We start from the raw sequence: 13188 nt of genomic DNA on the forward strand, positions 1-13188 counted from the left end.
TGTAAAATGGTGGAGCACAGCAGGCACAAAAGTCTGCATTTTAATGAACAGGGATGCTGTGGTTTCTGAAGAGTATTACATGACTGATGCCCTTGATCCTACAATTGAATCCATGTGGGTGGACCTTTTCATCAATAAAAAACTGACTTTGCAGCTAAGACTTCTGTCAGCACTTCATAGGTGTATAAAGGTTATTTAGAGTTAAAATAGCACCTGCTACTACAATCTTTAGCGCCTATTTCTTCAATTAAATTTTATGACACTCTTTGAGCATCTACCTGGGATGTTTTTCCTGTCCTTTTGGGTTTATATAGAACCAATGATAAAAACTTTTTTTTTGTGGGTCTTCCGATAAACATTCCGATAAATCAGAAGTATTTCACCATATGGGTTGGACATAGATTTCTCAGGCTTATTTCGTGTCTTACATATGCTGCAATATCTTACTGAGGACATTCTCAAATTCAGAAAAGATAGTGGAATCCATGTCATCGCAATGCTAACAAAGTTCATTGCATATAGAACTGCTTCCAAAGAATACAGAAAAATCTGTTTTGTAATTTCACCATTTCACTTGAATCACTATGCTGAAAATCTCAGTTACAGAATTATTTTTCTTTCCCATGATATGTAGGACTCTCTGCCTATGTCCACAGCAGAAAAGTGCTCAGTTGTCTTCAGAAGTTTTGACTGAACAAGTGGGTACCTAGAGGTCAACCTGAATAGGGCTGCTCTGGGCTTTAGCTGTCAAAAACAAAAAGCAGGAACATGGGTTCAAAAAGGGCAGAAGCTCTTAAAGTACTAGGGAAATGCACAAGAGTGGTAGGGTGTGTGTTCTATGTAGATGCTTCTTAAAAACAGACAAAGCTCTCAATTTGAACAGATTTCTCTGGTATTAGTATGGGATACATCTGCCAGAGGTCTGATAGAAAGAGTCCTGGGCTTTTTTCTTACATAGATAGCAGTAGGATGTCAGTTACTAAACTTTATGTAGACTTTAATTGCTGGGGATTGAGAGATTACCAAAAAAAATGCAGTTCTTGATCACTGCCAACACTGCATTCCTATCACATAATGCATTAGTGGCTTTTCTTTTCTTCTCTGTTTATGTTCTGACAGCATGTGGCCTGAGCTTTACTAATAGTGCATTAGTGCAAGTACTACTAATCTATACTCTTAAAGAAAAGTAAAAACTATTGCTTACATTCTGCTGAAATGCTGCGCAGTATGGGTGTGTTTCTACGAGAGCCATAGAACTGATGCCACATATAGTTCTTCGTGCTTTTTGACTTACATATTTGTTCATTTAATTTAAAAAAAAGGGCAAAGATATATTTTATGTTTTCATAGGTCAAGCACAAGAGTTAAGAGCATAGACTCTAAATTTTGAGCTTAAGTAGAAAAAGAATGATCAAATGTAACAAGAATGTTTTTGAAACCAGAATAAAAAGCTGTTGGAGATCATTACAGAAAAAAAAATTAAAAAACCCTTCACAATGCAGTGTTCCTTTGCTCAGGCCAGTAAAGCTCAAAAGACATCTGGTGATTTCCTGTTTCTGCCACAGAAAGAAAATTCTTGATCCTTCAGGGAGCTTCTCTAAGGATAATGTGAGCCAAGGGGCTAAACAGTCTGTAACACTGGTCCTCAAATAAATGTAGTCCAATGGAGAATATTAATCAGGGAATATAAAGTGTTTGAAGTTCACAGAATCATACAAAATCTTGAGTTGAAAGGGATACATCAATGTCAGACTTGGCCCTGTGCAGGACCATCCCCAAGAGTCACACCTTATGCCTGAGAGCATTGTCTTAATGCTTCTTGAACTCCATCAGGCTTGATTCTGTGATCACTTCACTGGGACTCTGTGCACAGCCACCCTCTGGGTGAAGAACCTTTCTCTAATAGCCAAACTAAACCTTCCCTGACACAACTTCAGGCCATTTGCTCAGGTCCTGTCACGAGAGATCAGTGCCTGCCCCTCCTCTTCCCCTCATGAGGAAACTGTAGCCTGCAGTGAGGTCTCCCCTCAGTCTCCTCTTCTCCAGGCTGAACAGACTAAGTGACCTCAGCTGCTCCTCATATGGTATCCCCCCAAGGTCTGTCACCATTTTTGTAGTCCTTCTTTGGATGCTTTCCCATATTTTTATGTTTTTCTTGTATCATGGCACCAAAACTGCCCCAGCACTGGAGGTGACCCTCCCCAGTGCAGAGCAGAGTGGGACAATCCCCTCCCTTGCCTGCTGGCCATGCTGTGCCTAATGCCCACCAGGACAGGGTTGGCCATCCTGGCTGCCAGGGCACTGCTGACCCATGGTTCAACTTGCCATGGACCAGGACCCCCAGGTCCCTTTCTGCAGCTCTTCCTTCCCACAGCTCATTGACCAGTCTGTACGTACAAGTTACTCTAGTCTTGGGTAATCTCAAAAGCTGTAAGTTACTATTTAGACCTTGTTTGAATTCCAGTGTGAAATTTATCTTTCCTGAGTTTATTCCTGATGATCCCCTGTGAGTATTTCAGCTGACTTTGATTTGGTTCATGATTCTCATTTCTGCTTTACAGGCTCAGTTTGATATTGCTGTCGCAAGTGAGATTATGGCCATCTTGGCACTTACCACCAGCCTTCAGGATATGAAAGAAAGACTGGGGAGAATGGTGGTGGCTAATGACAAGAAAGGAGAACCAGTAACAGCAGAGGATTTGGTATGTTAAGTGCTGTAGAGACCTGTGAATAACCTCAAACATGTTTGTTTTGCCTCTTGAAGCATTAAAAAGGCAGGTACACGCCAAAGATTTTGCTTTGAAAAGCACAGTCAGATATCAAAGAAAGATCATCTTCTGGGCCAAAACCTGCTTGAGAATGAGAACAAGATGTTGAACTCATTTCTTCAACTCTGGTAACATCTGGTTCAAAAAGCCTCTGGTCTCCATAACCTACTTGGATCATTTTCTGCAATTCTTAAGGCAAACAAATTCAGTGCTGGAGGGAGTCAAAGTGCGGGCTCTTATTTGAGAGAGCTGGTAATGTTTGCTACTGTGCTTTTAGAGTCTGCTCAGATGTTGCAGTGATAGTTACCACATGAATGCCTGTACCACTGAATCAGAATGGAAGCAAGCTGTACTTAATTCAAAGGTTGCTGATAGTGCTTGGGACAGGTTTATCTGTCATTAGATTTTTTTTTTCTTCTTTACCTTCACTAGTTGCTGTTTCCTACTTCAGCTTCTGAAAAAAATCAGTATGTTTTTTCTTAAAATCACATTCTATCCCGTGTATCTGGGCCGTGAGTCATTGAACAGTGGTTGGAAGCTCACACGTGGTTGTGTATGGCAGGTTCTGGTGCAGCCAGGAGCTACCAGCTGATGTTGGGTATCAGCTGCATGCCAGGAGCAGTCTAATGCCAGCCCATCGGTGATGGCTGCCTGTGTCACACAGGCTCTGTATGTTTTCTCCTCTTCCTCCCTGTTTTGTGAACATCTGCTCAAACTTACTGTGTAATAAATGAGCAAAGCAATGAGTATCCTGCCCTGTCAGCAAAGATAGCAAATCTGCAAATCAGGAGCACCTTCACAGCCTTAATGGATTCCAGTTTAATAAAGAAATGAAAACATGATATCTAGAGTGCCTGAATTTAAGAATGAGATTAAGATAAGGTTAAAAATTTCTAACTACAGTCATCATGAAAATTCAAAGTAAATAATCTATTCCCAATTATGCAAAAGACACGAAGAACTGCATTTAATATTCTAGCTGTTGAAGTTTTGCTTTTGCTTTTCAATTGTATAACTTTGTCTTGGCCAAGTGGAGGGGAATGGGGAATATGTTACATTATAAGGCATATGCAAATACTTTAAAAATATTTAGTGTTAGAATTAAAACTGCATTTGTAGTATGTGATTTTAATTTTGACACTACTTTTGTATGAAGGTACTTTTATTTATTAGTACTGCAAAATATTTGACCTGCCAACCACTTAATGCTAATCAGCTTGATGAATGAAAGAAATGGCTTTTCCACTGGGGCAAAAGAATTTTAGAACTTTTCCATTGTGTCCCTAAAATGAAAGTAGTGCTCAGCAAAATGTCTGTTACTAATTCAGTTTTCTTTGGCTTTTTTTAAAACAAACTTTCTCTGCTTAGTGTCTCAATCATTTGATAGTTTTGCTTGTTCTGAACATGTGTTGTTCTTTAGAGCAGTGTTTTGTATTATACAAAAAAAAAAAAAACCTACCCACAAAGAAAAAAATCATCACAGTCTGAAGGACATGTGTTACGAGCATCTGCAGCTATGCTGCGGCATTCTTTTCCCTCTGGAGGTTCTTCATACCATGCACAGGAAAGACTTGGGTGCATGTCATGTTTGGGAAGTGCAGGAACTCCTACCTTGTTTGTTGTGCAGTGTGTTAAAAACGAGTATGAGAACCATGGGAATAAGAGGAATATGATTTCATGGTTAAGGATGTAAAGCATCTCTTTGGAGAGCTCTATTCCTGTGTTTTTAGCAAAACATTCATGGGGTGCTCTGTCCACACAAACTGATTCTTACAGTACATAAGGAGTTCCGCATTCCTCAGTCTGGTTTAATACTAGGGAGATTAACAACTGGAATTTATGGAAAGAGTGAAAGTCCATCAAGAACTTTGAACCAGGAGAAATTACTTTCTGTTGTCCCAGCCTGAGCATCCAAAATTGGTGAATATTTTTGATCTTGATTCTTGTGTGTGCAGGTTTCACTTTTGAAGAACAGGAACAATTGTTCATTTCTAAAGACTTACTAATGTTGCTGAAGAAGTCAGATGCTGTGGTGTTGGGATTTAAAAAATGTCAAAAGAAATTAGCAGTGGGGTCTCTATGATTTCTGTATCAAATTAAATAATGCTTACTTTGTACAAGGGGAGAGAGCTTATGAATAACCATACTGCACTGGTGAAAGTGTACTGTATAAAGTTGAATCCTCTGGAAACAACAGCAGGAGAAATATAATCAAAGATCATAACAAGTCATAATTCATATGTACGAAGAAGATAAATTTCTATTCTTTCATGTAGCATTTTCTCTCATTTGCTGGTTTCTTCCCACAGGTGGTCAGTCTTTTTGGGCAGCTTGCAAGTAAACCTACCGTTTCTAGACTGTAAATATAGTCTCTACTCTTCCCCTCTTGCCCTGCAGCTTGTGCTGCCTGTGTTGATATAATCCAAGGATTATTTCTTGAGAAAATTTGCACACATGTCAAGAGCTTTGATGTGAAGCCATTCTGCTCCTGAATTTCCATCCTCCTTTCAGGTCAGGGTCAGAGAAGAGGTAAAGCTCTATAGTTCAGTAAGGAAAGATCTCAAGACAGCTGAACAAAGGAAGAACACTGTACAAGATGTTAGAATGCTCTCAGTCCAGGTTCAATAATTTTGAATTCTATTTTTGTAAAACAAAATCAAGTTCAAAAGTTTGAATCTATCATAGTCCATTGACATGGAACATTTTAGCCCAAAGAACTGCAATTGCATGTAGTACTAAGAAACATTAAAGGCACCTTTATCATGAGAAATACCACACAACCTGAATAATGGGTCAGTTCCACCTATCTTTAAAAAAAAAATTCTGGGGTTCATGTTTATATCCTACACAGATTGAATTTATGCAAGTTTAAATATTTGACAGTAGTCTTTAATTCTTTGAAATCTATGTGAACCAAAACCACTAAACCTTTCTCTGTGATTTGTTTCCAGATGCACACACAAAAAACTTCACAAAAATACAATTGCTCTTGATTTTGACTTTATATGCAATATAATTATCATAATAAAATAGTAAAACCTAAAATACACATTGGCAGATATAAACCATATGCAGAGACAGGCTAGGAATAATAGAAAAAAGATAAATTGTATATTTCATGAATTGAGAAGACTCTTTCCACAAGAGTAATGGATTAAATGTCTGTTCTCTGTAATGGAATATGTTGAACTCTTTGCCAAAATGTGGTGCTCATTGTACAGTATTTTGAAGACTTAATTGCTTTTTGGCTTTTACAGTGAGGTAGAATTCTGATGGACACATACCATATTTTAATGTGAAGCTAAATCAGTATATATGCCCTAGATAGTATTTCAGCAGATATGAAAAAATATGAAAAAAATATGTCACTATTTTTTTTCTAAATAAGACTTCTTCTCAGCTTACTTGCTGTGCCATACTGTTAGCTTTCAGTAATTCTGGGACAAAAAAATAAAAGCTTCATATTTGCTTATGTAAATGATCTGTCAGCTAGTGAGATTTTGTTCTCTGGTTCATCAGAAACATTGTGTACAGTGTTCACTTCAAACAAAAGGAGTTGCAGTTCTTCTCAGATTATGGTTTAAGGTTTAGTTTTTTTAAGGTTTAGTTTTTTTTACAGGACTGAAATTGCAGAAAGTATTATTATTTTGTTAGAGACTATAGTTTCAACTGAAGGGAAGTTGCAAGTACTTCATTATTTTTCTTATAAAGAAAAGGGTTTTTCTCTGCCCTTCAGTCTGTGTAGCCTTTATTCGTTTCATAGTAGTTACTTTCAATCACTTTCCTTGTCATCTGGTGCTGGCTTTCATTTCCAGTCTTGATAGACTTCAGACAGTGCTCCACTGGAAGTTGCTTTGAAAGTACTTTGGATTTTCATCTAAGTTTGCCTTTTCTGTGTCACGTGTATAATTTATTTTATGCTCTGTGATCTATGCCGTCCTGGGGAGCATACCTGTCCTGATGGCTGCTGGATAGATGGAAGGAGCATTATTTTCAGGAATACCTGTGATCACTTCCAGGAAGGAACCCAGAAAAGTTCTGAACATCTGTATACAATTGATTCAGAGCCCTGCTGCTTTCCTTTGACAGTGAGTTAGTGGAAATCTAATGATCTTTGGGCTCTCACAAGCTTAATTGGTGTGTAAGTGTCAAAGCCCCTAATTCTTTTATAAGAAGCTTATCTACCTTTTCTGAATTGGAAATAGGAGCCTGATTCCTTAAATAGCTTTGTGAATCAGATCCAGGACTTGGAGTGAGCTGTAGGAATTGTATATTAGATACTTGGAGGAGTATCTTGGTGATTATACAAGGAAATGAAAGCTTCATTCTCACAGTTGTGTCAGATAGGTATGAAAACCTTATTGTTTGTTTAGCTTTTAAGAACTGCTGTTGACACCAAACCTGGTTAAGAACCATGGGAGGCACAAGATATGCCTATTGGAGTATTTACGTCTTTTTTTCTTTGCTTTCAGCTTCAAATAAAATGAGTTCTTGTGTCCAGAAGGTGTGTCTACTGTTTCCCAAATAATGCATAAGTAATATCTCCCAAAAAGTTAAAATGCAGAGGAAGTGTTTCTTATCTCCCTGTTTTTATCAGATTGGTGAAGACATCAGAAAACAAAGGAGACAGGACTTGAGCCATTATTATCTAGAAGGAGCAGGGGAGAAGTGTCCTGATTTTATTTTTCACTTCTTCTTCCCCCAAGTCTTCTTTCCAGTAGGGCTGATCTGTGGCTGCTCAAGTAGTTATTTCCGCTGTTGACCACTTGAAAGACCAGATGTAAAGTTTTGCATTTGTTTTTTTTTTTCCTCTAGAAATGAGAGTATTTGGGTAGATAGATAAACAACAGAGCACCAGGCTGTTTCTATGGAGGTGGTGGAGTCTCACCCATTTTGAAAGAGCTGGCGTGCTTATGTTTCCTTCCATTTGAATCCTAGCTTCTAAAATTAACATCCTAGGAAACAGCACTGTAATTCAGAAGATGAAAAACTATGCTGTTTTGCTATCAGTTTCTCATATTATATCTTTGTGCATCCATTGGGTTTTGTAAATAGCAGGAGATGCAGAGTGCAAAGAGAAATCTTTTCCTTCTCTCTCTCCTTCAAAGTCCTCCAGGAAACACTTGCTATGCATCAGTAGAAGCCAGTTTTACTATTTTGGTTTCAGTTCAGTTTTATCTAAGGCCAAATATTTTGCATCATTTTCCTCTGAAGTCTGTGCTCAGACGTGATGCTCAGAAAGGGGAAAATTACTTGATAAAATACTGCACTTAACCATCACATACTTTTATGTCTTATCTGTTGCCATCAAAATTTTAATGCAGACTTTGATTGCTCACATTTGGGGTTAGTTGACAAAAGCTGTGTCGGGAATTATAAAGGCACTTTTATTTATTTGAATATTATTGTTCATCTCTTTATAGGCAACTTGGATATTGTACCCGTGTTTTTCAATCTTCATTTTAAGCACTTTACAGCAGCTAGGATTTTTGTTTAGCTTTCATGTTTCTTTTTCAATACAAATTTTTTTTTTTTTTTTTGCATTCTCTGGCAAGTCTGAGCCACTCTTTGTAACACTACTGTGGGTTTTTTTGAACCATGATCTAGTTCTTTCAAAATGAAAGCCATTATCTCAAAATCAAAGTAATTCAAGAATAAATTTGAACATATGCTGGTGGTTTCTAGATAGCACTCTTCATATAATCTGATAGTGATGTACAAACTCTGTAGCCTTTTTTTTTTTCTAGAATGAGCATTGAAATTTGGTGTAGAGCATTGTTATGACTTTTATTTATTTTAAGGTCAGTCAGTGTGACATTTATACTTCAACAGAATTTTTAGGGAGGAGTAAGGTTTTTTGCAACCAAAATGCAGCAGTTTGCTGAGCTCCTTTTGTGATCTCATCATCACAGTAAGGCACCTCTAACTTTTAATCTTGTGATGTATTTGTTATCTGCCCCAGTAAACTCTATGGCTGCTTTCATCCTGTATCTGTTATGTATCTATTTGTACAAGTCTTGAAAAATAATCTTTGTGGTTGTTGCTAGCTATTGTTTTATGCTCTTGATTCTGTCATAAAGGAAATACATCTGTCATTTCTTTAGGCAGTTTTATCAAGCTGTTGCCTTCTAGCTTTCTCAGGTCTCAGTGGCCTTTGGCACTTCATCTTTTGTTACCTTGAACTTCCTCATGCCGATCACTAAATTCTGTTTCTGATCTTTCCATGAAATAGGACGAAGTAGTTACCTATTGCCTTTTAAGTGTGTTAGGAATAAAATAATTTTTGTTTTCAACACACTGTAAATACAGAATTTTAGAAGTCTTGAGGTAATATTTAAATAAATCCTTTATGCATCACTGCAACACTGCTTTGAACTGTAAGGTTTTAAAACTATTAGTGTAATTTGGAAATGTTGCACCATAGAATTGACTTCCTTAAAATGTGGACTCTTGTCTTTTAGGGAGTAACTGGTGCTTTGGCAGTTTTGATGAAAGATGCAATTAAGCCCACGCTAATGCAGACATTAGAGGTAAGTATGGCTTATGATGCCTGCCCTTCTCCAACTTTCAGATTCCATTCTGTGCTGATTCCATAATGTGCTGATCATTCTTCTCTTCAGCAACTGTGCTTAACTTTCAAAGTTCAAGCCAGGGTCTGATCCATAAAGGCATTCTAGCAAACATTTCATTTGTTTATGTTAACTATTTAACTCTATCTGCATTTATATATTTTTGGTTTTTATCTTTTCCTTTTTGAGATCTGGCTACAGTCATAATTTTGCCTAGTGTTGCAAACAAGCTGCAGTGCATTGTTGAGCTGCTTCTGAGCACAATGGGAGGCAGGTTCATCTTCTAAGTCACAGATTTACTACTATTTCCCACTTTGTTCTTACAGGGAAGTGTCCTTTTTGTGTATTTCTTTTATATGGATGTTTTCATGATGATTCCCACAGTCCAGAATTTTGTGTGGAAAAAAGGTGCTTTGCTGTGGCCATTCTAATCTGTATTACTGTTTGTGCCATTCAAAATCATAGGAGGGTCCTTTCATCTGTTTATGCATTTTCAAAAGAAATTTCCCAGCCACCCTATCTTGCCACAGTGCCTTCATGGACTAAATGAAGCTTTGATGGGCTATGAGAGGAATGTACACCTACCCTAGTGAGCTTTCTTCCAAAAGCTTAAAGAATGTAGAATTAGTGCAAGCTAACTTTGTGCCTGGGCAGTCTGGTATTGATATTTTGATGGGAAACTGATGAGCAACATTCATGGGGAGAAGGAGAAAGAAAAATGAGAAAATAATGAAGCATCTTTGAAAACAAATGCACTTGGAGAAAAATCAGTGTATATCTTTTTTTCATTTGACCATGAAAATTACATAGCTGGAATATTTCACTATGATTCTTGATATAACGAAAAGTTGAAGAGTGCAGAAAGATACCAGTGCAATCACCAGTTGATAAAAATGTCTCATTTTCTACAGCATGTTGAAGTGATAACTACCTTTTTGCTTTTGTGTTTGGATGGGGACAACTTTCTAGTCTCGGGGAATATTAGAAAAACAGAATTTAATATTAGAAAATATTAGAATTAAATTAGAAATTTAATATTAGAAAATCAGAATTTTATGTTATTTTGTTATAGGCATCTTAATTCTTTTCCCCTGCAAAGAAAACCCATTCTTTCATGTGGCTCTATGAAGAATGAGTGTGTGTGTGTGTGTGTGATAATTTTAATATACCATCCAATAGCAGAAACTGGAGATCACATAGCATTAAGAATGTCACAGCCAGAGCTCAGTATTATAATCACCACTTGGGTAACATTGTGTCTGTTAAGCACCAGTGACAAGGTAGCTTTGATTCTGTTTACTCACTCTATTTGCACTTTGCATATCTGTTGGAAAATACAGTGGTTTTGTTGCAGTGTTCTGAAAGACAATTATAAATGTCAGAAGAGATTATTTTGATCGATAGGCATTTGGTTCTGGGACTTACATGCATTTATTTTTTCCCTGCATTTCTTTATATTCACATTTCTATGCAATAAAATTCCTGCCTTTTATGTGGTATTCTTTTCTAGTCTAATCTATGCTATGGCTGAAACATCTGCCAACTTTCATCAAACACTACTGCTTGTTAGCAGGACCCTAACCACATTACCCAAAGATTCATTTTCCCCCTAAATTTTTCTCACAAACTTATTTTTAAAACAGTAAACCAAAGCAGCTCAGAAGTCTGCTTCATGTTCCACTCCTCTGCTTTGAGTCTTAAAGATGAATTTTTGTCACCCTTTGGATACTTGCTGACTTGCAGGCTAGTATGAGTCACCTATCCAAGTAATGGAGATCCCCAGTTTATCTAAATATTTTCCAAGACAGTGCTGTGCTTTGACTTATGTCCTCTTGGGCTGTGTCATTGCTCTCATGTTGAATCACAGAACCTGCTGAGTTAGAAGTGACCCCCAAGGATCACCAAGCCTAGTTCCTGGTCCAGCACAGCAGCAAGCCCAAGAACCACACCATGAGCCCAAGACAAACACTTCTTGAACTCTGTCAGGCTGGTGCTGTGACCACTACCCTGGGGAAGTGTTCCCTGTTCCAGTGCCCAACCACCCTCTGGGTGAGGAACTTTTTCCTAGTATTCAACATGAACCTCCCCTTACTCAGCTTCAGGCCCTGCCACTGGTTACAACAGAGAAGAGATCAGTGCCTGCCCCTTCTCTTCCCCTCACAAGGAAGATGTAACTGCAGTGAGGTCTTCCCTCAGTCTCCTTCAAGCTGAACAGACCAAGTGACCCCAGCCACTCCTCAGATGGCTGCCCCTCAAGGCCTTTCACCATCTTCATTGTCCTCCTTTGGACACTCTCTAATGGCTCAATGTCTTTTTTTACACTGTGGCACCCAAAGCTGTCCCTGGCACTTGAGGTGACCCTCCCCAGTGCAGAGCAGAGTGGGACAATCCCCTCCCTTGCCCGGCTGGCCATGCTGTGCCCGATGCCACCCAGGATATGCTTCACCTTCCTGGGGATGCAGTGGCCTACTCTACTACTGCCTGTGCTATTGCTGCTCTTGAGCGCTCTTCATTATTTTTAATTCTTCATCTGAATAACTGAAAGAGGTGCTACTTTTAATAGCTTCAGTTTAAAAAAGAAAAAGGCGGAGAACAAGGAGGATGTTGTGCCCTGCATGTTTGAATGTACTCTAGTGATCCACTTGTGAGTTTAGAGCTCTCTAGCATGATAGATTTTAAGCTAAACTTATCCTAGTATACCCTGGGGTGGTAGATGTAATAGTATTTCTTCTGCTGTAAGTAATGCCATCTTTCTGATGAATGTGTGAATTGCAAATCGGAAATGAGGATAACTGAAGCCTACATTACACTTGAAATAAACCTAATAAGTAGCATACAAAAGTTAGCATCTTAAGTTTCCAAAGAGGTTACCAGTAGTAACTGGGCAACATAATCCTAATCCCTTTGGGTAGAACAAGTTCTTCATAAAAGTGTAAGAACCTTTAGCAAAAGCACCATGATTTGACAACACAAAAATTATAACTGTGTAATAATCCTACAGGACATAGGTGGTGAAAAACCAGAATAATATGATTACAGAGAACACAAATACAGCTCAGAATGGGCCATGGACCTGTCTGGCAATTAGGGACAAAACTGTTCACCAAAGTAGGACTTCCAGATCACTTTGGGGAATAGCAAAAAGACTGCCAGATGAGGGAGAGCAGGAGTTCTGGATGACTGATAGTTGATTTGGCATAATTTGTAAGTCATAGTGACTGTGGGTAGCAGTGACTGGAAGGAGCCATTGCGGAGATAGTAGTCAGATAGAAGTAGCCAGTGCAGCTGCAGTCCTCTGTGATCTGGCCACAAGCCTGTAGATGGGAATTGTGTTAAGCAATGGAAGTCTGAGGAGTTGTTTTTAAGGGCCTGTGAAAAGGGAGAAGAACAACATGCTTGGCAGATTTGCACCAACTTTATATGGATGTCTGCATGCACTGGAGAAGAGGTTTAGAAGATCATAAATCAAAAATGATCAAATGTCAGTCCTGCGTGGAACTGAACTGGCAACTTATGTCAGTGCTTCTTTTCATAAGTAAATTGATGTGTGCTTTAATCTGCTGGTTTTTAAAGAGGTTTCTTGGTGGGTTGCTCTCCGTCACAATCCTGCTACACTGACACCAGAAATTCTGCCTGAAAGTGTTAGTGATTGACAGTGTTTTATATGCAGGAATGACAGTAAAAGTCTGAAAATGGGAGACACAGGGCACTCCATCTACAATAACTGCAGACTTCGGTGGAGCTTACTTATATCCAGTGCTATAGAATTGAGATGACTTTGTTTGGAATGTACATAATGATTTCATAGTGTTTATCTATGTTTCTCATGACAGATTTGTTCTCTTGTCGAC

General features: G+C 38.4%; 1 protein-coding gene across 3 annotated transcripts in view; it reads left to right on the plus strand.

Moving 5' to 3' along the window:
• The window catches only part of MTHFD1L (methylenetetrahydrofolate dehydrogenase (NADP+ dependent) 1 like), a 138328-nt gene that overhangs the window by 36253 nt on the left and 88887 nt on the right, over positions 1-13188 (plus strand). For all 3 annotated transcript variants that reach the window (XR_010997271.1, XM_068184593.1, XM_068184594.1), the window contains exons 14-15: positions 2562-2702; positions 9230-9298. Coding sequence is in view for 2 of the 3 variants with exons in the window: in XM_068184593.1 (XP_068040694.1) it covers positions 2562-2702; positions 9230-9298 (210 nt within the window). In the remaining variant the exon portion in view is untranslated. The remainder of the gene's footprint in view (positions 1-2561; positions 2703-9229; positions 9299-13188) is intronic.

The sequence above is a fragment of the Anomalospiza imberbis genome, chromosome 3 (genome assembly GCF_031753505.1).
Source record: "Anomalospiza imberbis isolate Cuckoo-Finch-1a 21T00152 chromosome 3, ASM3175350v1, whole genome shotgun sequence".
NCBI lineage: Eukaryota > Metazoa > Chordata > Aves > Passeriformes > Viduidae > Anomalospiza > Anomalospiza imberbis.